Raw genomic sequence first — 15,850 nt, forward strand, 5'->3', positions numbered from 1 at the left:
TTCAAGCCATCTTCAATCTAGTATAATAAAATCTCTTGATGAATAATTCCAAACATCTTGGTCTCGTATAATATCACTTCTTTAATACAATTCAAGTTGTAGAATAATTCTGATTGGAATCCATTTTGAACAGTTCCATAATACTGAAACAGTAATATTACAAATTAAATGATTGTCAATTTAATAATGATGCCAAAAAGAATCTTAATCCTAGTTTGTTATACATGGATCAAATTGATCCAAGTGAAAAATTTACGTGCGTACATTATCTTCTTATAATTAAAAAATCTATATAAATAATGGTAAAAACTATATAAATAATGGTTAAAACAAATATACTTGATTATTTTTTTTATATATTCAAATTAATTGATATTTAGATAAAAATATATTATAGAAAAGAAATTGTCATAGTATGACAATACACAGTAAATAAGAAAGAAGTATGGGAATGAAGGGTCACAATTCTGTAAAGAACTTAAAAAGTAGAGGAGTTAATGATAAGATTGGAATGATTTACAATTACTGAGAACGACTACAATAGCGTGAACGTTCTCATTCAATTGCGATCGTCATCGAAAGCTAATCAAGCGTCGAAATCTCTGCTTAAAGGGTGTCTCGGAAAGTATTCCTCCGTCGTGTTATCTCTTCTTTCCTTATCGCGATGCGACTACCCACTTCCGGACAGGAATACACGAATATAACCACGGTTAAAGTGATTGTAAACGGTTGTGTTTCGAAGGGGCCGTACAGATAATAGTTAAAGTTAAGGGCGTCGATTGCCGAACAAGCTCGTTTTCGCGGGTATCTCCGACCGATCGCAATTCTACAAGTTGTTTTGGCGTTAGGGGAATAATACGAGCGTTAGTCAATAAAAAGTTTTATTGGAAGAAAAACAGAAATGAATAATTCTACACAGAAAGAACGATTTTGCTGAGGTATCTAAAAATTTAGCTACAGATCATTTAGATACACAGAAAATAATTTTATTGAACCCTCAAAATAATTATATAAAACGCTTAAACGTTGATAATAATGCTTCAAAATGTTTTAACATTTTATCAATGAGAAGCATCCTCTCTATAATTATTTACAGTACAAACAAAATTATTTTCAAACCTGTTTCTAGCTAACTATTCAGATACTTCGACAAAACCGTCCTTTGCGTATAAACAAATAATCCACGTATTTATTAAAATAATTCCGTGTATTAAACAATGAAACAATTAAATCGCTTTCGTTTCTATCGCATATTATAGATTGTGAATTTCATTAAATCTTTATGGCAGTTAATTGCTATTGATATATTTATTGTAATAATAATACGATATTCTCTTTTTATATAATAAATATATTTTGTTATTGACAAATTACTTAAAAAAAATATACAGTTAAAAAAATATGGAAATGAAGAGTTCAAATATTGCAAAGAATTTAAAAAAAATAATTTGGATGATGAGATTGAAATGATTTACAATTACTAGTAAATGACAATGATTGCAATAGCGTGTATTGTAATCGCTTTAAGGTTTATTTATAAGATTTATTTTGCGTTATTGATAAAATGTAATGCTGATTGAATGGTAAATTTTTGGCTCGCGAAATAACTTTCCCTTGCTTTGCACAAATCACACATCTTCTTATTAGTTTTTACACAAAAGCGCGTCGAATAATGAACAAATAATTATTAGCCCTTCAATACTCGCACTTTTATCAAACGTATTCTGCATTTTGTCAGCTTATAAAACGCACAATTCCGAATAAAATCTAATGACGAATTCTCCAAACAGACAGATTACTATTGTCAATGAAATTTGTGATTTTATTCTGACTACAATCCGGACAACATAACGTTGCGTTTGATACACACATTATTGCAAATAACATGTCAATAAGTATTACAGTTGCTCGCAATTGGTAATCATGAATTACATATGACTGTACAATGATACAAAATTAAAAGGAGTGTGTTATTATCGTTACATCAATAGACTGCACAACATACAATGGCATAACATATGATATAACATATATAAACAGACAGCAGTAATGGTGAATGATTATTCAAGTAATATTAGTTACAAGAATTTGTAATAAATTTTTTTATTTTACTTCAAAATATCATCTTAATTAAGATACTATTTTTAAGTTGTACTACTTGAATGTTGTAACTACTTTTATTTTTTTTTCTTATATTTATATATATATATTTTGTTTAATAATTTTTTTATTATATGACACAGCTAAAGTGAGCTTCAAAGAAGGAAAAATTTTCTAGACATTTTAGACTTTTAAATATATCTACATTTTTAAACAATTTTTAACAATAATTCGAAGCTTTTGCTGAATACTGAAAGTAATGTGCCCGGCGCAAGAAAGAAAGAGCGAAATTTACATCCAAGGTTTTTGCCTCGACTGGTCGTAATCGATCGATGTAAATAACACCGTGACAATGAACGCCACGATTCCTTGCGCAGATTAGGCTCGAAGTGTTAGGTGCGCGTTCGGGCTGTTGACCCTTACTACTGCGGATCCGGCGGCAAGCTTGACTACGGATAACTACTTCACACGCGGACCTGTTTACCGTAACGTGGCGGGGTATTATTTCGCGCTCTACTGTTATAAACTAGGTGAAATACGACGTGCGCTAGGGCGATTGCGTCGGTGTATGAGGCAAGAAAGGAGCTAACCACATTTTCTGGGATATCTACGGCCAGAAGAAGCCAGATCTCGCGACGGCGATAAGCTTGAGGAAGTCGACGGCGGTCGAGCGAGCCGAAGGCGCAAGTCGGGGTTGCGTTGGTACGCGAAAAATACGTGATGCATTGAAAATATGGAGCTGCGAAAAAGTATGAAGGAAGAAAATACATTTTAAGGCTTGCATGGGAGATAAATTTTAATAGAGGTTAACACGCAGACTTCTCTCTCACCTCTGCTCACGTTATTTTCTGTAGACCTTTTCATTTCTCTCTCTCTCTCTCTCTCTCTCTCTCTCTCTCTCTCTTTCTCTCTCTCACACACACAGAGTTTAAAAGTAAATCCTTTAAAATAAATTTTGCATTAACGAAATATTCTCTTATATACTGACAACTCGATTACGGTAATATTCACTATTGCGAATTAGATTGCGTTATTAAAAGCAGTGTGGTTTGTGAAAATAGATTACAACACGAACGAACTTGTTTTCAGCTTTCCATTAAATGTGCGAATTTCACGTGCCTGCATAGATGCCAAATAAATACGCTGTGAAAAGACTAAAAAAATTCAATATTTACGCGATGTAGGTAGGCTATCGTTTTATTTCCATTCTTACTTTCATACGTGCAGCAAAAGCATTATCGCGCCTTACATAGAAATACTCGCGTGTGTATTAATCCTTCAGCTGTAATTATATTTTTACTCCATCTCCAATCTGGATCCTATTTTCTCTAGCCTAAGTTTATTCCACTTTTTCAAAATATGGCAAAATTCAGAGTTACTTTTTTATTACAAAACAATTTCCTCGGTTATTTTAGGAGAAGGAATCTCTCTCTCTCTCTCTCTCTCTCTCTCTCTCTCTCTCTCTCTCTCTCTCTCTCTTTCTCCCCTCTTTTATTTTAAAGAAATTTCGTTTGTGCCAACAAAGACCCAGATTGTACACAAAAGATTAAAGATGTGTTCATATTATTATTAAATTGAACCTTAAGAATTTAAACACGAGCTTCAAACTTTTTCTCAAGTATGTTCGGTACAATACTGTGGACGCACCTTAAGACTGACGTGACGAGCGCGGCTAATTAATCGCACCGCGAGCGGATCAGATTCGTGCCAACGAAATTAATCGTGACACCGATTCAATATAACATGACGCTGATAAGTCGATCCAATCTTGATGATAAGAGGCTCCGTTTTATTTACGCGCAGCGTTCATATTATTGTACCTGGCCCAGAGAACGCGGGAATGAACAGTGCGGCGAAGCGGTTAATTAATTATACTGACGATCCAATCGCGCGGTAAATGAAGCAAGGCATTAATCACAGGACGCGGCCGGACGTCGTGACATTCGCAATGTGTTCATATCGCTAGCACGAAAGGAACGAACAGACGTTCTTGGCGCATTTGCGGAAAAGAATTTTATTCGCATCGCAATTAAGGCCTACCTTCGTCTATCTCTGATCCGTCTTCGTCGTTCCCGCTGAGAACACTAGCACGACCAGGATTAATTACTCACAACTGGCATTTTATCCTCCGGAGGCGATGACGTGACGCGCGAGCTGACTTCCTTCTCACGGTTCTTCCCATATCATTCCGCATTAATTGACTAAAAAAAGGAGAAATATCTCCTTTACGTGTCACGTGATACATATTTATAAATATATTGCTTACAGGAATACAATATATCAGTTACACATAATGCAGAACAAAATAATTTAGAATCAAAGATTTTTCATTAATATGTAACGACAGAATTTAAACATCCAAGTTAATACGTACTTCAAACTTTAAAATCCAAATATTTAATTCTGTTCAAATTTACTGTACGATCATATCATTGGGGACGATATAATTAAAAAGTTCTAGAAGATAAAAATTTTTTCCAGAAAAAAGAGCTTACATTAACAAATAAAATCAACAAATATAACAGAAAAAAAATTTTTCAAGTAAAATAAGTAACAGGATAAATAACATTTTTAATCAAATGAACTCAACTGAATAGACCAGCAAATTAAATAAAAAATTTCAAATTAAAGGTTTATTTAGATGCATTCTGTAATGCATATCTAAATAACTGTAACAATTCTTCCAATACTATTAATAATTTTGAAGCCAAAGATTATTATCTCGGTTTGATTTTATCGAATTTTTTATTGTTTTCCATGTATGCTGAATAATTTACAAGGTTTAATAAAGAATTTCAAAACATTGTTACGTAATTGACAAATTTAAAAAGATAAGACAAATACAAAATATTCGAGAATTATAGTAAACATTTTATGCTTTAGCTGAAAAGGACGTAAATAATAAATGAAACTGGCATTAGTAAATATATATATTATATATGGTACGAATATTATATTCGCGTGCGGAATAATTATACACCACGAATATAGTGTTGTACTGACATCTATGGTTATCCGTAGTCGTACTGACCTAAATATCTTTATTTGGAACATTTACTATTTTAAAACATCATTTACGATGTTACCAAATTAAGGTAAGCACTTTCACGTGATAAATTTTATAAGACATGATAAAATTGTATCTGAAAGTGGAAATTATTTTTTTAAAAACGATACTTAATGATTTTATGTTACTTTACAAATAACAATTGAAAAGACAAATTGACATGTACAGAAATCGTAAATTTTTCTTTGTAATATATAATAGGTAATAGTTTTTATTTTTGACTGATATATATATATATATATATATATATATATATATATATATATATATATAACATAGATATATAAATATTTGAAATTTACATTTGAGATTCTAATCAGATCAAATTGATTCATGGTTTTTGCACCATAAAAAGCTACAGATTTACAACGCTTTTTATTTGCGGAATTTATACGTATCATATGTATTTACTACCGATGTCTTTCTAAATGACCGAATTCCCGATGGACCAATATGATCAATTACTCGTGATGGACATGAGAATTTTTTCGCATTACGACCAACGAAAAATTATCTCTTGATGAATCGTATGCAGATCTATGTACAGATTTGTGCAATGAATGTCGATTTAGATTGAGCGAAACGATTTCTGACAAAATAGTTTTTTGCCTGCGGAAATGAATCTGAACTTAAATTTTTTATATTTTTCTTTTTTTTTTAGACAGATACATAAGTTATTTACATCCTCATATGATTTTTTGTATCTCTCATTTTACTCGAAAAGTAATATTATGCATGAAAGAGAGAAAGAGAGAGAAAGAGAGAGAAAAAGAGAAATAAAAGCATTTAATGCAGCTCTCCTTTAAGAAAAAATAAGCAAGCAAAAGATGTGAAACAAAAAAAATATACAAAAAAGAATACAATATATAAATAATATATAAAGTTTACAAAAATAATGGTAATAATATCTCTGATTTTATTTGAAAAAATATACAAAAAGGAAAAAATAACGTACAAAATTTACAAAAATAATAATATTTTTTATTTTATTAAAAAGATATTATATGTGAGAGAGAAAGAAAAAGAGAAATTTAGTGATCAATGATGATTCTTTAATATTTCATATCAAACATTAAATTAAATCATTGTTTTAAAATACAATAAAAATCAACTTCAAACTTTGTATAGTTTATTTATATTTATTTTGCATTTAAATTTTCTCTATTGCCGTAAACGGCATTCTCTGAAAATAATTAGTTGAGCACAGTAAAACAAATATTGATCGCTGATTGTTCCTCGTTGTGAATAAATTTGGTGGAAAATTCCGCTTCAATACAAGCCGTTGAACACGAACAAACATGCCAATCTATTAGTCGGCAGGATATTAGATCTTATTGACATGTATAAAAAAGAAGAAATAGAGATATCCGCAATGTTTTTATATACGTAGGTAAAATTGATTTGCAAAATGGTATTGTTGCTCATGAAATATTCAAACTTCAATATTTTGCTATAAAAATATCTTGCTGTGTAGTAAATATATATCCACAATATATAGGCGTTTAAATTTTTAATATTTGATTTATTTGTACATCTGAGATAAAATACGTATAAATCATTAAGAAACGGATTAAATTATTATAAATGTTTGGCAAAGCAAATACTAAAATAATCATGAATACTAATTAAAACTAATAAAACTATTTGTCATATTTGTATCCTCTAATCAAATTTTATTTAAATAAACTCCTTTTCTTAAATGTAGCTGTGAAATCTTCGTAATGCATGCGAAAATTCAATCACGCCATTCCGCGCTAGAAATTTTCGAAAATTCATGAAATTCGGAATTCGCGATGCAAACGGATCGGAAGATATTTTTATTGAAAATTCGTGCGAAGCTAACCCATCCAAGTCGCGGATAGCAAACCCGTCACATTTTCCACATTGCGGGAAAATAACCGTGTCCTGTGTCATATCCGGACCCGCGTTCTCTCGGTTTTGTTTATAACGCTTCCAACCCTCGGAGCGAGAGATCGTATAAATGGCGTTGTCGCCGACCGCCAAAAATCACTCCAAAGCTACGCGGTGAACGGCATGGTTCGCTGTAAACAATAGTCGACGGAAGCGGCGGCATCATCGGGCCGGATATAATTTCGTTCGAAATGCATCAAGAGTCAGTCGTGTTACACGACTGCAAAACGCGCTCCAGTCCGTTCGTAACAAGCAGTTGTAAAAATGCGAAGTCAGTAAAGTTGAAAATTCCGCTCCGCGATGTATCCATTAAAAACTGACTCTGTGGATTCGTTCTCTGTGGAACTGTAGAGAAAACAAAACTTTGCTATTTTTCTACGATAACGTCGTGAATCGTTATCGATTCATTTTATAAATAAAATGTATTAATACATTAACATTTTATTGTATATTTTCACAAAATGCTAAGAGAAAGCAGAAAGTATTTGTTAATGTAACAATCATTAGCAAACTGTAAAAAAGCTCTTATAAAAAGTTTAACAATACAATTTTATTAAATATATAAAATGCAATTTTTCAAATACATTGTATGAACCAAATAAATTTTATATTTAATACTAATTAATAAATTCAAATATTAATAAATAAGTTTAATGTAAAAGAAGATGGATACAATTACCGGATTGCCGGTCTAAACTCTTGATGTTCTACTCAATTTTTCACAGTTAAAAATTTAATTGCTCCGTTCTCAGTATTTTTGAGACGGCATTATTTGATGAAGAATAATATTCGACTCATGTTTATCTCAAAATAGTTATTTTGGTAATCTTTGAAGTTAATTGAGATAAATATCATCTGTAATAAATAGTCGAGCTATAACTTCACAGTTTCATAATACAATATACATCGCCCACGATTACACACATCTTCTTTTAACATCTTTTACGTTTTGTTTAACTGTAATCTGGAATTAGAACTTTGTTATTGTTAATTATGTTTAAATATTTTGCACAATTAATCATCACAGTTTATATTATGGATCTTAATTCTACATAGAATTCTTATTAAAATGAATGGAGTATTCAAAGCTTTAGTCGAAAAGAAAATGAGTAGAATATGTTACAACTCGGACGTTCAAATACTTTTCGTCTCGAAGGACGTTCTCTTGGACGGAATGCACAAATAGAAAAAGGAACTCTAATGAGAGACGATTTCCTGCGAGGAAATTCGCGGATCGTCAGTGGTTAGGTTCGTGCAAAAGCAGGAACGGTTCATGCAGCCACGTCCATCTTAAACGGTGCAGCAGTGACAAGAAAAATCGGGTCGAGCTGTCGAGAAAAACGGCTCTTTATCGCTTTCTTTCGGTCGTGGCACATAGACGATGTCGTTCGGCGACCGTTTCACGTGGGAAGGCGGAAAAATGGAAAAGTACAGCACGGAAGAAAGCCGTCTTCTTCCCGTTCTGGGCGGCCATCGCAAAGGGAACTATCGAACCGGATGGCGCGCTCGGTGAGTTCGACGATTTTTTCGTTGGGGATCAACTCGTCCTCTATATTAATGACCGCACCGCACGGATTATCCGTCGGGATTTCTCCGTGCGGGTCCATCTTCTCCGAGCGAACTTTTCCGGTGAAATTGATTGCGCTTACACGAGTCGAAGAGACGCCGGACAAGGACGCGGCTGAAAAAGAAAGATAAGATTCCAAACGAGCCTGGACGATGAACTAAACCGAATTTAATATAAATATCCGCGCTTTTTCCTTCGGCATATATCTTTTCTGATACTTAAAGGAAATTATTGAATGCCATTATATGTATATTATATGTATATTGATGGTCGAAGAGAAACAAAGCAAAAAATTATGGCGAACGAAAACCTTTCCCGTACTGTTAAATTTATAATATCAAATTATACCCAATTTGGCTTTTTTATCATTTCCATATTCTATAAATTCTTTGGAATGAGATTCACTCAAAAAAATTTAAAAAGTAAATCGCCTCCTATCCAATATATCGTTAATTTAACTAAAACAGTGGAGTTAAACAGTTTAACTAAAAAAAATATATATTATATTTAAGAGACTCAAATTTAGTTTATTATTTACTAAATGCAAACATTAATATGGATGATGTTCACTTTGAAACTAATCACAGAAATTGATTGACATTTTGACATACATAGAAAAAGGTAACAAAATGCTAACTCAAGAGATTGGGTTAGCATTTTGTTATTTTTTTCTATTTTCCAATACTCCTTTGATATTTAACAGTGCAAAAGTTTACGGTGATATTGCTACTGCGTTTACAATGTTACTGCAACATAGCTGAAATGTTGCAATGTTGCTACATTATTACTAGAATGATTTGTTGTTCGGGATTCAAGATGCGAAAAGAGGAAACGAGGAAACGGAGGAATTTATTCATTCTCTCGAGACCTGCGGCTGCTAATTATTTTTGCCGAGTAATTCCGCCGTAATTGGCGTTTTCCCATTGGACGGTTGGTTCGTGACGACTCTGCTGGGAGACAAAATGCGAACTTTTGCTGTTAGGGTAAAACTGACTACACAACGCTTGGAACTCGTACGAGTAACAGACATGCAGTTCTATATACACGCGAAGCAATCGCGATAACAAACAAAAACCGTCGAATCATAAAACTCTTCATCAGCTGGGATTTTATCCCTCTCGCTTATGATCGTTTCTTACAAACGAATTTGACAATTGTTCTCGGTTTTTGCACTTTCCTCACAGCTCGGATGACAGAAAGAGGTCGGTATTTAACTGGAATTAATAATGACGCGGGACAATATGAAGTAACAATATCAACTATCGCTTGAAATTTATTCAAAGGCGACTATTGTACGAAAGTTGTTGTGTATTGTTAACTTTGAGCCGCGAAACACTTCGGGAAGTCCATTAAATGGCACAACTCTGAGGAATTAAGGGCGCGAATCATTTTTAACCGGGAATGAAAAGTAGACTGATTACCATAACAATATCATTTATCTTCATCTTTTGTGCAGAGACTTTTGTGCAGAGAATATGACGAAGGAATTAGATTGGCTTTTTTTAGGCGTCGCATCGTAATTTGTAACAAATACATCACTTCAAAATTTTATCATATTAAAAATCCCATACAGCATAAAAGCTTGCAGCAGTATTACTGCAACATTTGTAATATTTCTGTAATATTGCTGAAACATTGCAATATTATTATAATATTACTGAAATAATTTGTGTTGTATAAGATTTAATATTTATATCAAAACATATTGATTATAAGCGGAATGCCGTATATATAGAAGAAGGTAAAATAATATAGGATATTTTACTTACAAAATATCTGCCAATTATCTACTATCATTTATTAATTTTCAGCCTAAATACATTAACAATTAAACTGTGAACTAAATTTCCGCTTAACTGATCTAGCACACTACATTTTAACCGAGAAACTCTCTATGAACTATCTTGGAAATTCTCTATCTGGAAATTAATCTAAAACAATTGTTCTCAAACATGTATTATCAGCGAGCAGTCAGAGTCTGCAACAATTCACTGACAGTAACGGAATAATAGTTATAAATAAATTATTAGCGTAATACAGAGTTCGAGAACAATTGGTCATCGATTGAGCTGGCTTGAAACTCTTTGAAACGTTGGACATACCCTCGGCGAGTTGAAAATTAAAAGAACGTGCTTTCTTCCTCATTTCAGAACCCTGCGAGAAGATCTACTGCGCCTGGGGCGCGACGTGCATCGTTTCCGAAAACGGCAAAGGTCTGTGTCAGTGCTCTACGGATTGTCCTTTGACTTCCGATCCCGTCTGCGGCTCCGACGACGTGACCTACACGAACCATTGTCACCTGCGGCAGGCCAGTTGCCAAAACAGAAAGAATATCAGGATGAAGCACAAGGGCGCATGCGGTGAGTGCTCCATCGTTATTCCTCACAACGCGCGCCCGTCTAGAAAAATAGTATCGCTTAGAAGACACGATAAGGCTATAAAATACAGACTTCATCGTCTACGTAATAGTTTCAGTTATAAATTCTTTTTCGACTCTACGTCAAATTTTTCTTGACGAAAATATTAAATCACAAATTGAAAAATACGTAATGCAGTCTCCTAAAACTTTAAAAATAAAATTTTAATTCGATAGTATACTGTCTCCATTCATCTTTTGAAACGAGACATTTTATTTCTTTTTCTCGCTTAGTGCTGACTTCAATTTTGATTTCGTCATTTTTGCTTGATATTCATGTATTAAACATATTTTACTAGTTTATCGATAATGTTTGTCGATGCTATTTGTAGCGAAATTATAGACTCTAAATTCGTTTGCGGTATCCTATCTAATCATAGAGACAATATTTTTCTCAATTTTTTCAAACGATTTACTCACTTCGATATTGCTTGCCACGAGAACGAGAGCAGCTTTCAAAGCGTGACGTTCGATATTTATGACAATCGGAAAGAATTCTCAAAGATATAAACGAAGTTATTTCAAATGTGACACGTACCGTTTATCGTAAAAATTCAATTCAATCGATTATCCTCGCTTTGACAAAATTGTTATTCATATTTCACCGTAAATGCAAATGGAACAATTATTTCTCAATGATTGACAGTGCTAACAAATTTACCGATAACGTCGATAAAAATATGGTTAAAATAAAGATTCAACGTTTTATCAGAGAACTGTTCCTCTACCGCGCGACGAGAGATCCTTGACGAAATGATGGAATAGTGATGGAAGATTAATGTTGTCGATTCAGCGTCACGGAAGGTTCTAAAATGAGTTGCTTATCGCGAGCACCATTATGCCCCGCATTACTCATCCAGGGTTAAGCGGTGACAAAGCCAAGCTAAAACTTTCAAGCCGGCTTCTTCTCGGATCCATAGGTCGCGACGATGGCAGCCTTTTAAACTTTAATTCGTCCAACATGCTCACCCAAGTGCTTCTCGATCCTCGAGATCTTTCTCCAGTATTCGGCGAAATATCGCGAACTAAATGCAAGGTAGTCGGCAAAAAATCGGTCGAAAGAAGAGAGAAAGAGGCGCGCACACACGCGCACGAAACGTACACGTACGTTAAAGCCGCAGGGAGACAGGAGAGTACGTATACCTCGAAACGTACTTTATCACTCTCTGCTCTCTTTTTGCCCATCCATCCCGCGGGATCCCGAGAGTTGCCATGAATTAAGCAGCATCCGATACGCGATTTTTGCTGCCGCGGTTTCGATCCTGCCCGCCCGTCTGTCTCTGTGCAGCTCGGTACGGCTCTGCGCGACTTTACGCGCTGATTCTTAAAACGATCTTTTATTCAAGACAAAGTTGCACGGCACGCGCCTGTATGTCTCTCGTCCCGGAGTGTACATTTCTCTCTGTGTGCTCGTTTCTGAGCATCAATGAACGAAGAAATATTCGAGCCAACCGCACGCTGTAACGATACACAAATGGAATGCATTACTCTCCACAAGGGTGTATGTATATCCCAGACAGCACACACGCTATATGGAAATTACAGGGATAACACACAAGACCGTCCCAGCGCCAATTCTTCTAACGAGAATACGCGGATTCACGCGAGCTTGATTTCGTACACGAAAGCGAATACGAGACGAGTAACACGATCTCCCGCGGGATAAGCGAGCTGATATCGCTTTGATCTCCGAATTCATCGAAGAGCCGCCAGCCATCATCGACTGTACCGTGTGATAAACGTTTAACCTTCGATTACCATATCGATCCACTCGATACTGAATACGTTCGATTCTGCGTAACGGCAAGGAAACGAATAGCTAGCTTGGAAAACGGATGTTAGATAATTTTTTTTTTTTAATCACAATCTCTCAAACTTCATAATCTTGATTAATATTCCGCGTTGCTTCGACACGGCGACGTGAATCTCCTTTGAGAACGTCATACAAAGACCCTATTTTCCGCGTCATTGTCTTCGTCTTGGCGCGCGGACGGGAGCCGCTTCAAGTTTCTCGCAGGAGGTGATTCAGCCGTTTCGTGACTTCTACTTAACGTCCTAGCGCACCCACCCTTACACGAACCGCTCCAATTAATTGCGCCAAAGACGCCACGTCTTGAAAGACCGGACAATGCGGACGCGCAAGGTCATGAAAGCTCAAGTGCCTATCCGATGTTAAAAGGACGCATGAAGCTGCAAGGTCGTGAAATCTTCCTTCCGTCCGACTGGCGCACAATGCGAGGAACCTTCCAGCTATGTTGAACGTCTTAAGATTCCACTTCGTTACTCCGAAGTTCCTCTGAAATGTGCAGACGTGTATACATCACAAATTCGAATCCCTAAGTTCGAAGTGATTTAGAAGATATTTCCTTATATTTAAAATTAAATCTAGAATTAGATTTAATCTTTTTTCTGTTTTGATTTTTAATAATTTATTATATATATTTTAAGACATTTTCGTCATATAAAAGAATTTAAAAGAAGTTAGAAATTCATTAATAAATAGAAAGAATGATTTTATTGAAATATCTAAACATTTAGCTATATAAATCTGAAAATAATTTTGCTTGGAACATCAAAATAATTATATAAAATGCATATTGATTGTTAGAACATTAGAACTTGTTGCAGTATTATCATTAACACTTAATCCCCAGCTACCTAAAACACTTTCTAAAGTATCCTGTTCAAAATACAGAATGCAAGTGAATTTTCGCCTTACGGCGATTGAGAAGCGAAGGTTTAAAGATTTTTTATTTATTTGCAATTTACCTCACAATGCTAATCATATAATCGATCGTATATAATCATCTAAAAATCTCATTTCCGATCTAAATGACCAGTTGCTATAGTTGAGAGTTAAATGTTCTAATTATTTTGATCCAACAAAATTATTTTCAGATCTGTATTTAGTTAAATTTTTATACACTTTAACAAAATTGTTCTTTTCGTATTAAAATGATAAATTTAAATTAAATCATGAAGTCCTTATAATATTTGTCTCGACTACTTAATTATATATTTTAATTATATATCATTTTAATATAATATTGTACGATATTTTAAATCGGGATTAATTTTTAGATTGTCTCACTATATTCCAATCTCCATTAATAAAACTATCCGCAAAGCTAAGGATATAGATAAAGAAAAAAAGAAGCGAACGTAATAATGATAATGGAAACAATCTCATGCGAGAGAATAGAGATTTTCGTCTCACAAATGAGGCAAAAATAAAATTGCTTTATTTTTCCTGGATTTCATGTAGTCTCCACGTTTCAAGCCGTTTCACAAGTCTGAATGCAGAACGTCCTTCCGTCGCCATTTCCCAGACAATTCATACCAACATCTATTAAATCTACATGAATCCTACACTATAGCTATAATCAATATGAAAATCTCTTATACGATTACACTTAAAGATCCCTGCAAGGCAACCGGATATACTGAACCCTTTACACCTCGGCTTGAAACTGCTCTGATCCGCGTTAACGCTCGTATTTTTTATGTACGTTCTCCTCTTCGCCCTCGCCCTTGTAGCATCATTCCGCTCGGCGTGTTTGCCCTCCCTTCCTCCCCCCATTTCTGATCTTCTCTACTCCTATTTCACACGACGCGATGTATATAGAGCATTTCTTATTCGTGCCGTCAGCCAGCCAACCAGCCATCCAGCCCTCGTGCCGGCAGTCATCCTACAAGCAACCCGGCACGTAAATTATTATGCGAACAAACAATGCGAAACGAGCGTTCCAACATCCCATAAAACAGCGCGAATCCCAAGCGATTTTCGTGCACGCCGCAACTCGACCTCGGTCTTGCGAATGAGCGCCGCCACCTCCCAGCTATCCTTTCTTTTTCTTTCCGCTTAGAATCCTTCGCTCGTAACAAGATCATATTCTCAAATTCCTCAAGCAAGATTATACAATTTTATGACGATCTCTTTATTTTCCAGTCATTCCATGCATTATAGTCCATCATAGATATTTATTTTGCTCTAGAGAATTAATCTTTACATTTTTGCACAATCGCATCAGCTCAAATTCGCAAAAGTTTATATTAATTATAGAAATAATACAAATAAAAAATTACCACAATGGTGGAATCTTAAAGATTTCTTTTAAATTCTCTAAATCTGAATCAGTGGATAGTCACTAATTACTCAGTGGTATACTTGGCACTGGATAATCAATAAAGTTCAACTAAAAAAAGGAAGAATGTTTGAGCATTATATAACTAAAATTCTAATATTTGCATGTTTCAATCTTCCATATTCATTGAATTTATGCACTAAAATAAGATTAGTTAGATCATATAATAAAGATTAACTAGGTTAAGCATCTCACATTTCATTCACTGATTACCAGTGGCATACTTGGATATCAGTGATTATCTACTGATTTAGATTTAGAGAGAAAATTTAGATCAATCGGCAACTCAACTTTGACTATAAAGTTACTAAATAAAACATATAATCATATAAACCTATTTTATTTCAAAATTAATTTTTAAAATTAATCTAAAATATCTAACAATATATCAATACATTACACAATATTATAATAATATTTTCGTACATCATTATCAAGACCTAGATATCGCGTTAGAGCGAAAGAGATGAATGCCATCCCCGATTTTAAGCTTCTTCGCTCACAAGTCATTTGTATTCTTACAATTTTTTTCTCCATCGCTGCTCCGAAACGGTAAAAATCCTGCGTGTACCCGCCATTAATCAGTTCATCCGATTATAGACACTTCGAGGAGGCTGGCGGAAAGTGGGTGAACTGTATAAATG

The 15,850-nt window shown here is 34.3% G+C and overlaps 1 protein-coding gene and 1 long non-coding RNA gene across 7 annotated transcripts in view; one reads left to right on the plus strand and one right to left on the minus strand.

Moving 5' to 3' along the window:
• LOC105150915 (agrin) overlaps nt 1-15,850 on the plus strand; it is a 717,341-nt gene that overhangs the window by 543,442 nt on the left and 158,049 nt on the right. For all 6 annotated transcript variants that reach the window (XM_087412582.1, XM_087412581.1, XM_087412579.1 and 3 more), the window contains one exon: nt 10,796-11,005. In XM_087412582.1, the coding sequence (XP_087268708.1) occupies nt 10,796-11,005 (210 nt within the window). The remainder of the gene's footprint in view (nt 1-10,795; nt 11,006-15,850) is intronic.
• Nucleotides 1,514-15,850, minus strand: part of LOC147907594 (uncharacterized) — an 81,208-nt gene continuing 66,871 nt past the window's right edge. The window contains exon 4 of the long non-coding RNA XR_015547161.1: nt 1,514-4,301. This is a non-coding gene — a long non-coding RNA (uncharacterized LOC147907594). The remainder of the gene's footprint in view (nt 4,302-15,850) is intronic.

Source organism: Acromyrmex echinatior, chromosome 13, assembly GCF_024713525.1.
Source record: "Acromyrmex echinatior isolate Ae372 chromosome 13, ASM2471352v2, whole genome shotgun sequence".
Classification (NCBI taxonomy): Eukaryota; Metazoa; Arthropoda; class Insecta; order Hymenoptera; family Formicidae; genus Acromyrmex; species Acromyrmex echinatior.